This window comes from Prionailurus viverrinus, chromosome C1, assembly GCF_022837055.1.
Source record: "Prionailurus viverrinus isolate Anna chromosome C1, UM_Priviv_1.0, whole genome shotgun sequence".
NCBI classification, from domain to species: domain Eukaryota; kingdom Metazoa; phylum Chordata; class Mammalia; order Carnivora; family Felidae; genus Prionailurus; species Prionailurus viverrinus.
Genome location: NC_062568.1, coordinates 163,143,716 through 163,163,457, shown reverse-complemented (window position 1 = coordinate 163,163,457; position 19,742 = coordinate 163,143,716). Strand labels below are relative to the sequence as shown.

Sequence of the window (19,742 nt, the reverse complement as noted above, 5' to 3'; positions counted from 1 at the left end):
TTAATTTTTAAATTTACATCCAAGTTAGTTAGCTATACTCCAGCAATGATTTCAGAACTAGATTCCTTAATGACCCTTACCCATTTAGTCCATCCCCCTCTCCAGTAACCCTCTGTTCTCCATGTTTAAGAGTCTCTTATGTTTTGTCCCCTCCCTGTTTTGATATTATTTTTGCTTCCCTTCCCTTGTGTTCAAAGTCCTCTGTGTCTTAAAGTCCTCATATGAGTGAAGTCATATGATATTTGTCTTTCTCTGACTAATTTCGCTTAGCATAATACCCTCTAGTTCCATCCATATAGTTTCAAATGGCAAGATTGTAAAAGCTGAATGTTTGAATAATGATCTCTCACTTGGTTTAAATTCAGCACTAAAACTAACAATATATACTGTTCTTTTTTTTTTTAATTTTTTTAATGTTTATTTATTTTTGAGACAGAGACAGAGAATGAACAGGGGAATGGCAGAGAGAGAGGGAGAGAGAGGGAGAATCTGAAACGGGCTCCAGGCTCTGAGCTGTCAGCACAGAGCCCGACGCGGGGCTCGAACCCACGGACCGTGAGATCATGACCTGAGCCGAAGTCGGACGCTTAACCGACTGAGCCACCCAGGCGCCCCTATACTGTTCTTTAAATGTAATAATAAAGCTAAGAATATATACTGTTTTTGTTTTTATAATTGTTTTTAAGATTATTTATTTTGAGAGAGACAGAGACACTGTGAGCAGGGAAGGGGCAGAGAAAGAGGGAGAATCTGAAGCAGGCTCCATGCTGTCAGCTCAGAGTCCACACGGGGCTCAAACACATGAAACCATGAGATCGTGACCTAAGCCGAAATCTAGAGTTGGACGCTTAACCGACTGAGCCACCCAGGTGCCCCTATACTGTTCTTTTTAATGCTGTAATTAAAAAATACAAAAGTTTTGATCACTTAATCATATATCAATAAGCTATATGTCTATCGTTAAATCCAAACCATGACCATATTCTTTATGTTATATATGAGCATACACAGCATAGTAGCTAGAAGAAAATCATCAATCTCCCTTTAGAAAGTTGACCTCGTATTTGCAAATCAAGTAAGAATAAGTGCATAATTTCCATAAAATCAATTTTCTTTTAAAATATTTCCTTTTGAAATATATAATGCTACCCCTGGCAGAAGACTACCTTATTTTACTGAGGAGATGTGTTCCTGGAAAATCGAATGAAAGATTTGGCAGGGGATGAAAGGCAAGGAGGAAGGAAGGAGTCATATTTCTTTCCTACTGTCTTTAAACATTCATTTAAAAAATACTTACTGACTGGGGAGCTTGGGTGGCTCAGTCAGTTAAGCAACTGACTTTGGCTCAGGTCATGATCTCACAGTCTGTGAGTTTGAGCCCTGAGTTGGGCTCTGTGCTGACAGCTCAAGAGTCTGGAGGCTGCTTGCTTCAGATTCTGTGTCTCCCTCTGTCTCTGCCCCTCCCTGCTCATGCTCTGCCTGCCTCTCTGCCTCTCTGCCTCTCTCTCTCTCTCTCTCTCTCTCTCTCTCTCAAAAATGAATGAACATTAAAAAATAAAATACTTATTGACTGCCCATCATGAGCCAAGCACTATTCTAAGTACTTGAAGATACAGCAATGCACAAGAAAGACAAAGTCCCTAACTTCCTGGAATTTATACTCTGTAGACAATAAATAAAGATATAAGAAGTATAAAGTCAATGATAAGTATTACGAAGACATATCAAAGTAAAGGGATAAAAAAAGTGCTGGATGCTGCAATTTGAAACAAAGTGATCAGAGACGCCTTCTCTGAAGAGGTGGGATTTGAGTGGATGTCTGGATGAAATGAAGAAGCTGGCCTGGAGATGGGACACTACCACCAGCACAGGGAAGTGCAAAGGGCCAGAAATGGGAATGTGCTCTTCATATAGAAGGAACAGCCAAGGCACTGTGCTCTCTGTCTGGGGCAGAGTCAGTGACAAAGAATAGTAAGAAAGGAGATCGGAGCAGTAGCCTTCTGTTGTCTTTCTGTGTGTGTGTGTATGTGTGTGTGTGTGTGTGTGTGTTTTAAACAAAAACAATACAAATGTATTTGTGAATACTTGTATTTATTTTTTTTAATGTTTTTATTTATTTTTGACAGAGACAGAGACAGAGCATGAGTTGGGGAGGGGCAGAGAGAGAGGGAGACACAGAATCTGAAACAGGCTCCAGGCTCTGAGCTGTCAGCACAGAGCGCTATGAGGGGCTCAAACTCACGAACTATAAGATCATGACCTGAGCTGAAGTCGGATGCTTAACTGACTAAGCCACCCAGGCGCCCCTATGAATACTTTTTGAGTTCTATTCTGAAAATAAATGCTACCAGGAGAACATTCCCAAGACATATTTCAGACTAATCTATACCAACAGTTACATTCAAGGCACTCACATTAATAATCATCAAGTAACAGTTCTCCCAAAAAGCACTTTGGTTTTTGAGTAGTGGCTACTGATTCTTGATTGAGATTTTACCAATGTTTTTGTTTAAGTCACATATGTCATCATCACAGTTGCTAATGGTTCTTGTATTACAAGTTTGTAGCTACTTTATCTTCACATACATGATTTTTAAAAACTTTTTTTCACATACATGATTAATTACAAAAAGATTCTAAAAAAATAATTGGTTTGTTCTTTTTCCTCCAGACTTTCAGTAAAATGTTCTTACTTATTTAAAGCTTATGTTACGTTATGAAAATTCTCCAAATTTGCCTTTTCTTTAAGTTAATATTTCACATATTATTTTGGTTTTAAAATCAATATACTTATTTTAAAAGCTTCTAAGTATTCTATAGAGTAATTTTAACTATAGTACAAAATAATATTATTACTTCATTATCTACATACTTCTAGATAGAACAGCAAAGTCTTGTTCGAGAAAAACACTTCTGCAAAAAACTCATTCACTGCATCTGGAGAGTTTCACCATAAGAGATACTGACCTCAGGAGATAGTACAGAATAAGCTTGTGGTGGTTTTTCCAGTGAAACTGGTAGGCAAAACTGCCCAGTCTTTAATCGTCCATTCTGAAGCATTGGTATCCACTTTTAATTAAAAAGGAAACAATATTAAGTTAAATACATTTGTTACAAAAGTAAGTACTTGGAAAATCTGTTTTAAGAATTTGGAATGAGCCAAATTTGTCTCACACCGCCAAACACCAAGGGGATTTAATTAAGTAATAATAGGTTTCATGATTCCTCTAAAGAAAAGCTTCCCTGACAATATTTTTATTAAGGAGCATTCCCAAAACATTATTACTAACTAACTATGCAATATTTAAGCCAAAAGAGGTCCTTACTATCCAAGAAAAAGCTGGAGTAGAAAAAGGCCGCAAAGTCAATCCATTACACATGGTGGTAATAGTGTCAATGCATACAGGGAAAGGTTTGGTTGAATATGAATGCTGACAACAAAACTAAAAAGCATGAATTTATTTGGTTACATTTAGCAAAATCCATTTCATAGACAAAAAAAATGAGTCAATTGTTAATTTTTCTCTTTTGGGTAGCAGCATGATTTTTCTGACAAAGTTGTGATAGCACATCATGATATCCTTCACCTCAGGTTTACGTTTGCAATTCAATCATAATGATTTTCAAATAATACTCAAGAGTTTTAATTGCTTTTAATGAAAGCCAAGAGCTTTAATAGCTAAGGGTCTCTTTTAATCATTTTATACTGAAACCATTCTCTTCTGAAGAACCCTTAAAATTAATATATTTATACTGTACTGTTTGATAAACACATAATAATCAGGACCAACATCTAAGTGTTTACACATGTTAATTAATTGCATTAATGAGTATTTTCTTATTACGATGACTCTTCCTAACCAATATGGGGAATCCAATAGGGAATACTCAACAATAATGAACACCAATTACATCTCAAGTATTCAAACTACTTTTAAGACTGAAAAGCTAAATATTAAACAAAGATATACTTACTGTATATCCAACAGGAGTTTCAAGAGGAGTATTTTGTTTTTGCTGACAACTAACATGATAAAAAGTAAAAAGCAAATGATGATGGTCAGTTAAAGTAGCAGGGAGTTTAACCTTGATTTCTTCATGAAAATCAGGAGACCTTCATACAAAAAAAAAAAAAAACAAACAAAAAACAGATCAATAGTCAGTAATTTGTTCAAAACAAATAATTACTGCATTTGTATATTTGAGTAATTTTTAAATTAATTTCACGATTCATGCTCAATTTTTCTTCCAGTACAAAATATTTTTCTCTATTCCCAAACTGTATGTAACTAACTCCTACTTCCAGTTGAGGGAGTTGTCTCTGTTTCTGAAATTTCTCGTCTCATTTTTATTAATGGGCTGAGTAATCCTATGATTTGAAAATTCATTAATAATCACCACCTTGATGCCGAGATCTTCATTAGATGGGAAACTGTATAAATGAGGAGACTAGGGCAAGGCCTTCTATATTCTGATACGCATTACATAGAAAAGTAACAGGAGTTTTTGTAAGTATGTATTTTAAAACCATACCATAAAAAAACATTTTTCTATTATAGGAGTGACTTCATATTAAAGATTAATTTGTATTATCTTTTTGCAAAAAAAGAAAAAAAACAAGTAGCTCTAGACAGCTTAGTATCAAGTTGGGCTCTCTATGGAATATCTTATATCAATTATTCCATTGCTAAAGAAACAGATGTTAACAAAACATAGACTAATGTATTAACTGCTCAGAAAAAAGGAAAAAAAAATAAAGAAAAATCAGGGAACACCTATAAATTGCATTTGTCTCACAGTTTAGAAGTGCTCCCAGCCACTACACAAATACAACGAATATCATATTTGACTTAACCAATGGCATTTTCATCTCAATATCCATTGAGAGTGGTCCCTAGGAGCATTTTTATAAAAAAGCATTGCTGCTATTTATGATTTATGATTTAAAAGGGACAGAATCTTAGCATCCCAACCTTCCATATTCAGCTAGTATCTCTCAGTTATATTCAAAGAAAATATATCCAAACCATATGGCTCCAACTAATTAAAAGTGAAAGCTTTCCCACCAATTAGGGTTCCCCCCCCATGCTAATAAGTCTAATATCTTTCCATTTCAAATAAGTCTCAAAAACACTAAAAGTGTAGATCTGATCAAAGAAATATTAGGTTAATGAAAATTTTAATACCCCCAAGAAAGATAAGTAATGGTAGCCATCTGCGAATTTGATTATTTTGGTGAATAAAAGATGCTATGTATCTTATTATTGACCTCGCTAATCACCACTGAATCATGAGAAAGTTGAATTTCCTCACAGTGTTAGAGAGTATTGTCATTTTAATTCCACGAATACTGAGAGCACCAAAATAAAGATCTAGCTATAAACTGAGATACTTTAAGAAATTATTACCTTCTTCATCAATATCATTCCTAGTACTGAGTATTCATTTCTTTTCTGAAATCATACTATGTGAAGGCTTTTATGGAAAATTAAGCATCTGTGAGTTATTCATCAACAAGTACGTTTTAACTGTTCACCTTTATGTTAAGTATCGTGTTATTTCTGTGGTGGTTTTAAAGATATGAAAAAATAATTACCCTCAAAAATATATAATTTAGTAGAAATATAAATAAGACACACATATATCAATAGCAATGCTATAAAGCAGGGGTTGGCAAATTATGGCTACAGGTCAAATCCAGTCCACTGAATGGTTTTGTATAGCCCTACAGACTAAGAATGATTTTTATATTTTTAAGTAGTTAAAAAAATCAAAAGAATAACATTTCACTTGAAATATTACATGAAATTCAAATTTCAGCATCCATAAATAAAATGTTATTGGAAGACAGCCATGCCCATTCATTTGCAACTTCACTTATTGTCTATGGCTCTTTTTGCACTACAACAGCGGGGTTCAGTAATTGCAACAGAGACCATATGGCCCACAAGGCCTAAAACAAAACTACTGGGCCCTTCGCAGAAAATGTTTGTCAACCCCTGGTATACAGCATATAGCATATAAGATTAAGTGCTTCAAGAACAGAGCTGAACAGATTACTTCAAGTTTTGGATCAGGGAATTGTATTTAGGAAGAGATATATGATGTGGGCCTTAAAGAACAAGTAGGAGTTGAATTAATAGAGGGAATCAGTATTATGATAGAAAAAGGGATCCAAGAAAAGCCCAGAAACAGGATACTTTAGCAATAAGGCAAAAAGAAAATCATCAAGATGTAAAAGATGATTGGATATTAGAGAAAAGAAGAAGGAAAGCAAGGATGTTTTAAATTTTGAGTCAAAAGAATTATGGTACCGTTAATAAAAATAATCAGACAGAGATAGGGTCCAGAAGAGAATCGGGGATAAATACATGGAAATTGAGAAGGCAGGCAAAAGAACATGCTTACTAGGCTACTAAAAATATATGTCTGCACCTCCAAAAGAAGGTTATGACTAAAAATAAAAAGTTGCAAAACAATCCACATAAAGATAAAAGCAGTAACATTTTCAATGAATGTAACTCTGAGAAACACATATAAGGTTATTTATGGAGAGTATAGTGTAGAAAAAGAGGGTCAAGAGTGAAACTGTAGTGTTTTGTATGGAATATCTATTCTCAAAAAAAAAAGGAAGGAAGGAAGGAAGGAAGGAAGGAAGGAAGGAAAGAAAGAAAGAAAGAAAGAAAGAAAGAAAGAAAGAAAGATTAGAATAATTACTACAGAAAAATAAACTGTCCAAAGAGATGGGAGGAAAGTGAGAGCGGGTCACAAAGGGTGAGAAACAATAAAGTTTTAAAGAGGGCAAGGAAAAACCATGTACACAACAACACTGAAGAGAGGTTTTTGTTTTGTTTTTTAAGTATAGGAGACTTAAGTTTCTTTTTGACAGTAACAGATGGAGCCAGGGAAGTGGGGACTGATGGTACAAGAGAAGGGTTAACTGATGGAGTCGCACTCTGGAAGAGGAAGAATGAGACTGGTAGAAAGCAGAGATAAAAGACTCACACTGAGCCAGGTACGGGCTCTGACTGCCCTTGAACCAGAAGGAAAGGCAGATCCATGCAGAGATAATCAGAGGTGAAGAGTAGACAAGTGGATGGTTCTCAAGTTGGATGGTCTCAAACCACTTAATAAAGTAGGAACGCTAAGAGTAAGCAAACAGAATAAGTAGGAGCTAGAGAAAGAAGAAAGGCTTAAAATATCTCCTGCCAAATGACAGAGGGTAAAAAAAAGCGATGACAAGAAGAATACCAAAGAATGGTGGGGCCAAAAAGAAAATAAAGTAAAATGAATTACTGCAGTCCCATCATACAGATAAAATAACGTCAATTTGTGATAGTCCTGATCGGTACAATTTTGTGATTTTTCTCCAACAGCATTCAGTAATCAAAACAAAAACAAAAAAGAGAAGAGAAGAGAAGAGAAGAGAAGAGAAGAGAAGAGAAGAGAAGAGAAGGAAAAGAAAAGAAAAGAAAAGAAAAGAAGAGAAGGAAAAGAGAAGAAAAGAAAAAAAAAGAGAAAAGAAAACAAAGCCGAGATTAAAAGTTATCCAAAGTTAAGAATTTCTCAAAGAAGTAAAATGGAAGGGCACTAAATCAAGTATTATTAGATGTTGAGAATACCACCAATTTAACTAATGGTTATAAGCTTAGTAAAGAGTTAAGTAAAACTACAAAGTGTCAAGGGGAAAATAACAGGGAAAGTCCAAAGGACCAGAGGCTACAATGATAATCAATAACAATATAATAAAAATGAAAGGGTCAGAGAATTTGATATGAAAGACCTTTTGTATATAAAGTCTAAATTTGATGTCTATAGAGAATATGCATCTACAGGCAGAAAATTATAACTCTGATGTCAGCTGTCTTGAATTTGCACATTCAGTGCAGCAAAGCATTTGGTAAACATACTAACGTGAGTGCTTAAAATGCCACTGAGAAGGGAGTAACTTTGAAAGAAATATTTGAATTCAGTACCTGTTATGATATACTACGGCTGTATAGGCTTCCTTTGAAAATTCTGAACAGCTAGATTTACCAAAGATTACCTGTAACAAATAACAGCACGTTGAAACTTTGTTGTAATAAATGCTGGATGTTCATATCTATGTAAGAATTTGTCTGATTTAATAACTACTGGAGAACAATGGGCAAAATCAGCCCAATGAAGAACAATGTGCCTACTGACGTTCATTAATAAATTCAATTGCTTAGCCGTAAATTTCTTTTCAACTATAGAACCATCTGACATTCAAACATTCAAAAAATTTCTACCCATTATATTTCCTTTTTCTTAAAGAAGGTGAAAAATTCATTTTAAAATCTGGGTGTAGCATATCATTTGGAATTTATATAAGAAATATGATCTTAGAATAGTAGCATGTATCTACTATAAAATTGGTGGCTTTTCCACTAAAACAGTAATCATTCTGTAAGCCAAATATAAATTTATAAATGATATTTTAAAATCCTATTTTAGGTGAAGCTATGTATCCTTTGCTTCCAGTACTCCTTACAAGCTACCCTATTAAGAAGGAGGAGCGCCATTCTTATGTTCTTATATATATGTCTTAAAAATAAAAAATCCACCACATTAAAAAAAAATACTACTTTTGGAGAAGGTTTAAAGGTAAAGTAATTCAGTCTTGTATATCTGCCTAATAGCATTCTACTGGCGTTCTAATAGCAATACTACGGTTAATTAGGGCAGCTGATAAGATACATGGCTTATCATTCCTATGTGAGACAGATTTGCAACGCTACCTACCCATAAATTAACCTCTTATGTCTGGCCAGCCATCTCTACACATGCAGAAATAAGTACATGGACATATCATCGCACTTGCATCAATACAACTGGTAAAATAACTCAAATTTTACATCTTATACAGAAGGATTAATTGGAACCATCCGCAAATAAAAAGAACTTTTTAACAAATTATTTGTGTTTCTTTTTGTGACACAAAAGATCCTTTTATTCACACAGGTCCTTTCATTTTAAGGCTGTGTAAAAGTGTAATGACTATGACTGTCCTAGTGAAGTCTAATTTCACCAATTTCCAAGAATACGTTGCCATGTTTTTATAAAATGTTGTTCCAATGCCAGAATTTGAATTTTATGATTTTATCACACCAACATTATATGATCCAAAAATTATCTTAGGATCCATTTGAGTAGTCCTTGTTTTTTTAAAGAATTAAGCAAAGACAATGTGTCTATGCTTCTATACTTTCAACCAGTCACTAGGATAAAGATAAAAGCATTATATTTGCATATGACTAATAATACACAAGTGAAAGGAACACAGTATCCTCCCCATCCCCCACCCCGGCCACTGAGAAGATCCCATTTTTCACAAAGTAACTCATTTACTTTCATAACATGAATGACATAAAGTAGAAAGTGTTCCTTTTCTGACCTTGTGACATGTATTTTTAACCATTCATCAACATGGACTGTGCATCAATTCTGTGACAGGCACTTTGGCAGGCATCAAGATATAGATATGAGTAAGACAAGGTCCCTGCCCTCAAGGAGCTCACAATCTGGTAGACAAGATAAAGAAATAAACATATAATCTTAAAGTGATAAGGCCCATAAAAGAAATGAGAAGATGCTATGGTAGCACCAAAAGAGGGAGTGGTCTAACTGTCATTGTGGCTGGATGCAGCTGGGACTCCACAGAGGCCATATATGTGCTAACACAAGGAAGAGTTTGTTAGGCAATCAACAGAAACAGATTATCTTACATATACTACATTTGTCATAAGCTCAATTCATATGGTAATTCACACATAACACAGCATCTATTTTCACAATCCAGTACCTTTTCATCAACTGTGATAGTATATTCATTCTTTCAGCAGGAATAAAGAACTAGTAAAGAATATGAAATGCTAACTCCAAACCTCAGAAGTAAATTCTACATTTATTAGCAAATACTTATTCACCATGTATTATATGCAAAGATCTGAAATAGCAGCCATAGAAGAATATAAAGATGCATAATTTGTGCTCGCTGCTGTCAAGATCTACACATGCTGATAAAACTGAGGCAATGGGAAAAGAGAAAATATACAGCTTTCCTAGTAAGTAGAAAATCAGAGGAATGCGATTTAATGACTGGCAGAGAAGGCTAAAATAAAACTGTTAACAATGCACCTATTCGTAAGCTCATTTTCATTCCATTAGGGTTCTCAGAGGTTGAACATCTATAGTGACAGGTGTGCTCCTATTCCATACGTTACTAACTTTAGTTGAGCTTAAAATCTACTTTCATGGAACTTGCATTGAGTAGTGTTCTACAAATCCTAAATGATAATTTGGGCAGTCAGGAATCTCTCCAGTCTGGCCTCAATCTACTATTTCTGACTTCTCTTACACTGCTCTGGGTCACTGGCAACTCGCCACTGTACCTCTGTGGAAGGACATTCTCCAACTTGAGTTGCTTTCCTTCCCCAGCTATCTAAGACCCAACGCCATCTACATTTTAACTATCTCTGGTTTTAGTTCAGATATACCTCCTCCAGGTGATACCTGCCTATTACCTCAGCAAGACATTCTCTCCTACCTCTGTACACTTCTGCCTTTGAATCCCTACAGCCATCTTCTAATACTTAGCATATACCTTGGTTCTCAATATTAGCTGCAAAATGTAATCCCCTTAGGGAGATTTAAAAATACTGATATATGACTAGTTCCCACCCCCAGACACTATAATTTAATTGGAGTAAAATTCAGTCTGAGCACTGGTATTTTTAAAAGCTCCCTAGGTAAGTGTAATATGCACTATTACCAGAGTTTCTTAACAAAGATGGGAAGAATCATACATATTAGAATCACCTGGGGAGCATTTCAACCTATACCACAACCTCATATGCTACCCATCACTTTCTACTTCCTTTGGCCTCTCATTCTCAAGGAGAAGAATCAGAATCACAGATGACAAGAGCAGAAAAAACATATCTGCGCTTTGTTAGAGTTACCTAGGTGATTCTGTTCTGATCCTCTCTTGAAAGTCACTATTTTAGAATTTTATGTGTTTATCTCATATCCTTTAGATTACAAGTCTTATTCATCTTTGTATCTCTGGGAGGGACTAGTATGTACTAAGTCCTCAATATTTAAGACTTCAGTACGGAAGTGTTGAATCACTATATTGTCCACAGGAAACTAATATGAACTAATATGACACTATATATTAACTAACTAGAATTTAAATAAAAATGGGAAAAAAAAAGACTTCAAGGAAACTCATACTATCTGTTACAGGAAGTAATGCAGTTAGAAATTTGGTTTACAAGATCATTAATTTCCAGTTTAGAGCTGCCAATCAAGTAAAACAAAAACAAAAACAATGTCTATTTGAACCATACATGAACAAGAGGAAAAGTAAAGAACACTTCTTACCGGCATAGCATTGCTTGGATCCTCCCCATACATGAACTGTACTTTCACTGTTATATTTCTTGCAGAACCCTGACGATTGGCAAAGTTGAGACTCTGAGGGTATATGTAGAGAAGATTTCTGTAAAGGCAATAGTATGCACGATAGTAAATATATATCTAAAAACACTATGTATCACTGCAGGCCACAAAAGAAAGAGATGGAACAAATACTTCATTATTAATATATGCTAGCCACCATATATTTTCACATACAATGTTTCATTTAATTCTTACGGCAATCATTCAAATAGATAGCAATCAAATATACCCCAATTTTGCAGATGAATTGAGGCCCAGAAAACTTAAGTGAGGTTCACACACAACTAAGTAAGCAGCAAAGCTGAAATCAGAATATAGGTCAGACTTCAAAACACATGTTCTTTCCTCTGCAAGAGACTTCTGGGAAATGAATAAGGACTGAATCATTATTAAGAAGTTAATAATGTATTATGTTAGCTCCTGCAAGCAGATATAAAGAGGGTAACATTTATAGGCAGGGCTTTTGTATATATATGATCAAGGACATAAGAGAGATAACATTCCACATTATTTGTTCAAAAACATGTATGGACAATATGCTAGGTGTAACAGTTGCTATGAAATAATCACATATTACTCTGTATTTATTTTACTTCATGTCCAGTCCCTGCTTCTGCCACACAGAAGATAAATAATTCAAGAAAAGACACCAAAAGAGAGGGCTAAACAAATAAAAAGAAATAGAACAAGATTTACTTTACCTGAAGACTAGTACTGAGATATGATGAACAAGACTTCAAGTATAATAAAGTCCTGCTAATCAACTGTTGGAGCAATGAAAACACGTCAAAATTTTCTGGAATGTGGTAGGGCAATATAGAAATTCTAAATGAACACAACCTTTGACCTAACAAACCTGCCTCTAGTCTAAGGACAGAATTACACACATGTATAAATGGATGTGTTAAAAAAAATTCACTACAACATTTTTTGTAGTAGAGAATAATTACAAATAATTATAAAGAAATATAATATGCATGAGTACTATTCTAGTTAATTATATTAATATATATTAATAAGAAGGATTCCTATGGAGTCTCCAAAATGACAATGTGCAGCAATATTTATTGATGTAGAAAGAGATACCCAGCATGTTGGATAAAGAAAAAACGCAGGTTCCATAGCAGGATGTATAGTGGCATATCCTACTTACGGAAAACTGTGAAGAAATAATAGCTGAAAACTCCCCTAACCTTGGGAAGGAAATAGACATCCAGATCCAGGAAGCCCAGAGAGTTCCAAAAAAAGATGAACCCCAAAAGACTCACACCAAGACACATTATAATTAAAATGTTAAAAGTTAAAAAGGAGAGAATCCTAAAAGTAGGAGAAAAACAATTTGTTACACACAAGAAAACCCAAAGAAGACTATCAGCATATTGTTCAGCAGAAACTTTGCAAGCCCAGAAACTTTGCAAGCCAGAAGGGAATGGCATGATATATTCAAAGTGCTGAAAGAAAACACCTCCATCCAAGGACACTCTAGCCAGTAAAGTTATCATTCAGAAGCAAAGTAGAGACAGTCTTCCAGACAAGAAAAAGCTAAAGGAGCTTATCACCACTAAACTGGCCTTACAAGAAATAGTAAAGAATCTCTTTAAGCTGAAAAGAAAAAGTGCTAATTATTAACAAGAAAACATGAAAGAATAAATCTCACTGGAAAGGTAAATATATAGTAAAGGTAGCAGATTAATCACTTATAAAGCTAGTATGAAGGTTAAAAGACAAAAGCAGTAAAAATAATTACAATATTTAATTAAGGAATACACAAGATAAAAAGACATAAAATATGACATCAAAAATATAAAACATGGGAGAAGGGAGTAAAAATGAAGAACTTTAAAACTGGATCAAACTTAAGTTGTTATTGACTTAAAATACACTGTTCTAGATACAAGTTGTTATGTGCAAGCATCATGGTAACCACAAAGCAAAAACCTATCGTGAATACACAAAAGGTAAAGAAACCTAAGCATACCATTAAAGAAATTCATCAAACCACAAAGGAAGGAAGCAAGAAAGGGAGAGTGACAAACTACAAAACAACTGGAAAACATTAAAATGGCAATAAGTACATACTTATCAATACTTACTTTAAATGTAAATGGACTAAATTTCCCAGTCAAAAGACAGAGTGGCTGAATGGGTTAAAAACAAAAATAAAAACAAGACACATCTACATGCTGCCTAAAGAGGCTCACTTCAGGTGTAAGGACACACACAAACTGAAAGTAAAAAAAGGGAAAAAGAGATTTCATGAAAATGAAACCAAAAGAAAGTTATATCAACAAAATGGACTCTGAAATAAAAACTATAATAAGAGACAAAGAAGGTCATTACATTGACACAGGGGGGTCAGTCCAGCAAGAGGAAAGTTGGTGGGGTGAGGGGAAAGAAAGGAGGGAGGAGAGAAAGAAATAGATAAAAAGATACTTCTGGTTAACAGTGAAGGCTCTAGTTTCTTTTTTGTACTTTTCTATTTTGTTTGAACTGGTGAGAACACATGACTTTTATAATTAGAAAAAACAATTTCCATGGGGGGAGAATAAGTGTATGTAACAAAAAGCCTACAATCTTAAAGTCACTAAAAACATGGAGAAGAGTCAGTTATTCTCTGAACAGTCAAAAGTATAAATGTGGAAATGTTACGATGATTTGTCAGTTTCTTAATCAAAAGAATTAAAGATCAAAGATGACTGACTATTACTAACCACTGAAGTCACCAAATAAAATCTGCACAGGAAATACTTATGTATTGATTCTGCACACAACATCAGTACCAAGTTACATGCAAGGGAAATAAAGGAAAATTAAGAGGCCATTCCCTGGTCTTGAGGAACATATAATCTAATGGGACAGAAATGCCTATAAACAGACCACTTCACAATAATGTTGTGTTGTGAGAAAAGTTATGCAGAAGTTATGAGAGGAAGAGATACTTGGTTGACTGTGGGGAAGTCTTTCCATCTTCTACCTTCACAATATAGTTGTTGAAGAAATGGGATTATTTTTGTGTAAATTTTTCTCAAGGCTAGAATTTGTTTGTATCCCTGTAGTGACATTTAACATATTCTTGTTTTCTATAAATTCAGAGTTGGATCAAGAGCCTTGGTTATATTTAGGCCTGAGGTTTTTTTCGGTAAGATCGTTCCATAAATAGTACCGTGTCCTATCAGGAGGAAAATATCTCTTTTTGTGCAGTTACTAGATGGTGATCAATGCCTAAATCCATTAGCTCCATTAAGGGCTGCCAAAAGATAATACCCTCTCAGTCTTTATTTAATAGCTGGAATATCTCTATGAAGAGCAATTATCCTCATCTATTATTTGCTTAGCCAGTGAACCATTATATATTATAGAGAGGAATAAATGCTGGACTCTTTTCCATTATTTTCCAGTTTTCAAAATAAGCAGTAGGTGCATTACAATCCTCTAAGAGAAATTAATTTTTTTTGTTTTTGTTTTTTTTTTAGCATCACTTATAAACTCAGGGACCAAACATATGAATGGGTTTCAGTACACTGCAGGTATTATCTTTATTGATGTTCAAATTGTTCTCTCTTTAACAAAGGAAAAAGCCAACTCAAACTGGCTCCTGCGTCCTTGTGAGTCAGTCATAGTAGTCTTTGATGCCTTCTTGCTATCTGTTATAGCAAGATGTTCCAAGGTCTTCTATCATTTCTCCTCAGACCCAGAATCAACCACTTCTCCAAGGAGCTTTGGTTCTCTGCATAGAAATGTTTTTCCAAGCCACAGTCTGGGCATTCATTGTGAGTTAGTCATTGTTTCTAGGCCATTTAAGTAGAAAGGGTGAGGGGGAAATGCTTTTAACGTGAAATACATTCTGAGTTCATACTGATACTTCAAATTCCAATTTAAGACTATTTATTTAATTTTATTATAAGATTTTATTTAATCTTTTATCTTGTAACACTGAGAATCATTTTGAAAGACATCAAGTATGAAAGAATTAGAATATCACTTAATTACTTATGCATATTATTCAAAAACTGGAGTCTTAAGGAACTCCAGTTTTCTATGGCTATCCAGAAGAGGATAAGCCTACCAAGACCGAGAAGGCACCTACAGAGAAGTAGGGCAAAAAACCATGAGAGTGCAATGACATGGAAGCCAAGGGAAAACAGCATAAGAAGAATTAAACAGTTAAGTGTCAACACTACTCAGGGGCCAAATGAGTTAAGAATCAAAAAAGGTCAACTGGACTAGCAACATGAAAGTCACTGATAATATCAGGCTGGAAACAGATAAAAGTAGGTTCAAGAGCACGTTGTTAAGAAAATGAAATAAGTGAAACTCTGAAAAGTGTAACTGTAAAAGAAAGATCATGCAATAGTTGAAGACAGAATATGAGCATTTTGTAAGCTTTTTAAGATTGGAAAGGTTTGAGAAAAAAAGAGACTGAGTCTACCAGGAAGAAAATGGGAAAACTGGAGAAAAGATAGGTGGGTGATTGCGAACGGGGGTGGAGATAAAAAAGCCGTGCGGGCACGGAGGGGGAGGGACCCCCTTCTGCGAAGAAACAAAGGGAAGAGAAAGAGCAGCTAGGGAAGTGTAGGACCATATCTGGACAGGAGAAAGACTTCGGACTGAGACTGAGAGGGATCCTATCTCCAACTGCAGAGCTTTCTTCGCACTGGGACCGGCTCCCAGTTCACGCACCTGGGGAGGAGGGAAGCCAGCCCTGGGTGTGGTGGTAAGTCAGGGGCACAGTCTGCAGTTGGAGAAAGTGGTTCCCTGCCTAGAGGGCTGCGCAATAGTACAAAGCCTGCTTGCGTCCGTTACCCCCCGTCCCCCCACCCCCAGCTCAGTGGCTGGGCGGAGGGCGCAGTCTGCAGGAGAAGGCAGCCCTTTCCCTGGAGTGCTGTAGGAAAAGACAAAGCCCTGCCTGCATCTACCACCTTGGGGGCTACGTGGTGAGGTCGGCGGAACAGTCTACGGTAGGACAAAGTGGCCCCTCCCTGGAGTGTTGTGGAAAAAGACAAAGCCTGCTTAAGTCTGCCTGCGTCGGCCACCCCCGGGGATCGGGGATCAGCGGCGAGGTCGACTGCACAGTCCGCAGAAGGCGGTCCTCCCCTGAAGTGCAGCGGCACAGACAAAGCCAGCCAGGGCCTCATATCCAGCGGCGCTGAGAGGAGCTTCCCCAGTGCCAGAGCGCCTGGAGCAGGACTTTGAATCCTAGACAAGCACAGTGTCAGGGGAGGGGGAGGAGAGAGACGGACCACCCCGTCTGCGCCTGCGGCACAGTGAGGATGACTCAGAGTCCACCGGGTCCGGCTCCGTGGAGAAGAGACTGTGGGGTCACCATTTCCCCTACCACCAACCACCACCACCAAGGTGGGGGGGCTTCAGGGATCACTCCCCGGGCCCATAGTGGAGGTGGGTCCAGACTGCACCAAACCACGGCCCTTCGCACTGGGTAACTGCCTATGTACCAGAGCGGGGCAGACCCTAAGGACAGCTCCTCCAGACAAGTGCAGCAGCATTGCCTGGATGAGCTCTAGGTCAGTTCTGGAAATATAGATATATTCTCCCCCCAATTCCCATTTCTCCTCCTTATCTCTTCCCTCCCGTAGGCTGGTTACTCTGGGGTCTGTCTAAACAGACATATTTAATCCATTGTCTTGATACATATTCTACACCTCCTTCTTTACACTCCTTTCTCTCTCTCTGGAACAATTAAGCCATATAGTTTCTATGTCTGGGTAACTTTATCCTCCTTTCGTTTTTCCCGCCTCCGTCTTTGTTTTCTGTTCTCTCTATGGATTGAGTCTTTTAGTCTCTCTGCCTAGTCAATGTTTATTTTTCTCCCCCCTCCCTGCCCCCCACCCCGCTCCTGTCATTTCTCTCTTTGTATATGCTCTTCAAACAGCACCGCCTCCACCCTCTTCTTTACTTGTAATCGGTGTTTTGGGGTTTTTGTTTTTAGCCTTTAGTTTTCTGTTTTTGTTCATTTGTTTGTGTTATTTATTTGTGTGTTTCCATGTTTTTGTCTCCTGTTTGTCTATCTGTTTTCCTTTACAGGGCTACTCCAAGAAACAAATCAAAGCACACCTGGTGGAGGGTCCAAAATATCACTACAAGTAGGGTAATAAAATAACCAAAGTCACAACAACAGAGAACAAGTAACAATCTCCAAAAAAACACCTCCTGAAGGGCCAGGCCCTGAACAGTGTATGACCCTCCTTTAACAGAGCAGTGGTCACAGGTGCAGAGCACACAACAAACTTTCAAAATGCATAAGGGACAGAAAACTAGCCAAAGTGACGAAACGGAAGCATTCTCTTCAAAAGAAATTCCAGGAAGTAGCAACAACTAACAAATTGATCAAAACCGATTTAAGCAATATAACTGCACTAGAATTTATAATGATAGTCATAAAATTAATTGCTGAGGTTGAAAAAAGCATAGAGAATAGGAGAGGATCTATTGCTACAGAGGTCAAGGGACTAAAAAATAGTCATGATGAATTAAAAAAATGCTATAAATGAGGTGCAAAATAAAATGGAGGTGGACATAGCACGGATTGAAGAGGCAGAGGAGAGAATAGGTGAATTATAAGATAAAATTATGGAAAAAGAGGAAGCTGAGAAAAAGATTTAAAAAAATCCAGGAGTACGAGGGGAGAATTAGAGAACTAAGTGATGCAATCAAATGGAACAATATCCGTATCACAGGAATTCCAGAAGAAGAGAGAGAGAGAAAGGGGCTAAAGGTGTACTTGAACAAATCATAGCTGAGAACTTCCCCGATCTGGGGAAGGAAACAGGCATTGAAATCCAACAGGCACAGAGAACTCCCTTCAGACATAACTTGAATTGATCTTCTGCACGACATGTCATAGTGAAACTGGCAAAATACAAGGATAAAGGGAAAATTCTGAAAGAAGCTAGGGATAAACATGCTCTAACATATAAAGGGAGACCAATAAGACTAGTGACGGATCTATCTACTGAAACTTGGCAGGCCAGAAAGGAATGGCAAGAAATCTTCAATGTGATGAACAGGAAAAATATGCAGCCAAGAACCCTTTATCCAGAAAGTCTGTCATTCAGAATAGAAGGAGACATAAAGGTTTTCCCAAACAAACAAAAACTGAAGGAATTAATCACCACTAAACCACCCCACAAGAGATCCTAAGGAGGGTTCTTTGAGTGAAATGTTGCAAGGACCACAAAGTACCAGAGACATCACTACAAGCATGAAACCTACAGATATCACAACAACTCTAAACCTATATCTTTCAATAATAACACTGAATGTAAATGGACTGAATGCTCCAATCAAAAGACACAGGGTATCGGAATGGATTAAAAAACAAGACCCATCTATTTGCTATCTACAGGAGACTCATTTTAGACCTGACGACACCTTCAGATTGAAAGTAAGGGGATGGAGAACTATCTATCATGCTGCTGGAAGTCAAAAGAAAGCTGGAGCAGCCACACTTATATCAGACAAACTAGACTTTAAATGAAAGGCCGTAACAAGAGATGAAGAAGGGCATTATATAATAATTATTGGGTCTATCCATCAGGAAGAGCTAACAATTATAAATGTCTATGCACCGAATACAGGAGCACCCAAATATATAAAACAATTAATCACAAACATAAGCAACCTTATTGATAAGAAGGTGGTAATTACTTTAATACTCCACTTACAGCGATGGAAAGGGCATCTAGACAGAGAATCAATAAAGAAACAAGGGCCCTGAATGATACATTGGACCAGATGGACTTGACAGATATATTTAGAACTCTGCATCCCAAAGCAACAGAATATACTTTCTTCTTGAGTGCACATGGAACATTCTCCAAGATAGATCACATACTGGGTCACAAAGCAGCCCTTAATAAGTATAAAAGAACTGAGATCATACCATGCACACTTTCAGATCACAGTGCTATGAAACTTGAAATCAACCACAGGAAAAAGTCTGGAAAATATCCAAAAGCATGGAGGTTAAAGAACATCCTACTAAAGAAAGAATGGGTCAACCAGGCAATTAGAGAAGAAATTAAAAAATATATGGAAACAAATGAAAATGAAAATACAACAATCCAAATGTTTTGGGATGCAGTGAAGGCAGTCCTGAGAGAAAAATACATTGCAATCCAGGCCTATCTCAAGAAACAAGAAAAATCCCAAATACAAAATCTAATAGCACACCTAAAGGAACTAGAAGTAGAACAGCAAAGACACCCCAAACCCAGCAGAAGAAGAGAAATAATAAA

At 36.5% G+C, this 19,742-nt stretch overlaps 1 protein-coding gene across 10 annotated transcripts in view; it reads right to left on the bottom strand.

The window, feature by feature from the left end:
• The window catches only part of DOCK7 (dedicator of cytokinesis 7), a 230,239-nt gene that overhangs the window by 101,758 nt on the left and 108,739 nt on the right, over nt 1-19,742 (bottom strand). For 9 of the 10 annotated variants that reach the window (XM_047869911.1, XM_047869912.1, XM_047869913.1 and 6 more), the window contains exons 15-18: nt 11,410-11,527; nt 7,977-8,047; nt 3,976-4,114; nt 2,968-3,069 (exon numbers count right to left, since the gene is read on the bottom strand). In XM_047869911.1, the coding sequence (XP_047725867.1) occupies nt 2,968-3,069; nt 3,976-4,114; nt 7,977-8,047; nt 11,410-11,527 (430 nt within the window). Of the gene's footprint in view, nt 1-2,967; nt 3,070-3,975; nt 4,115-7,976; nt 8,048-11,409; nt 11,528-19,742 lie in introns of those variants that run through there. The other variant, XM_047869920.1, reaches the window with a different exon arrangement.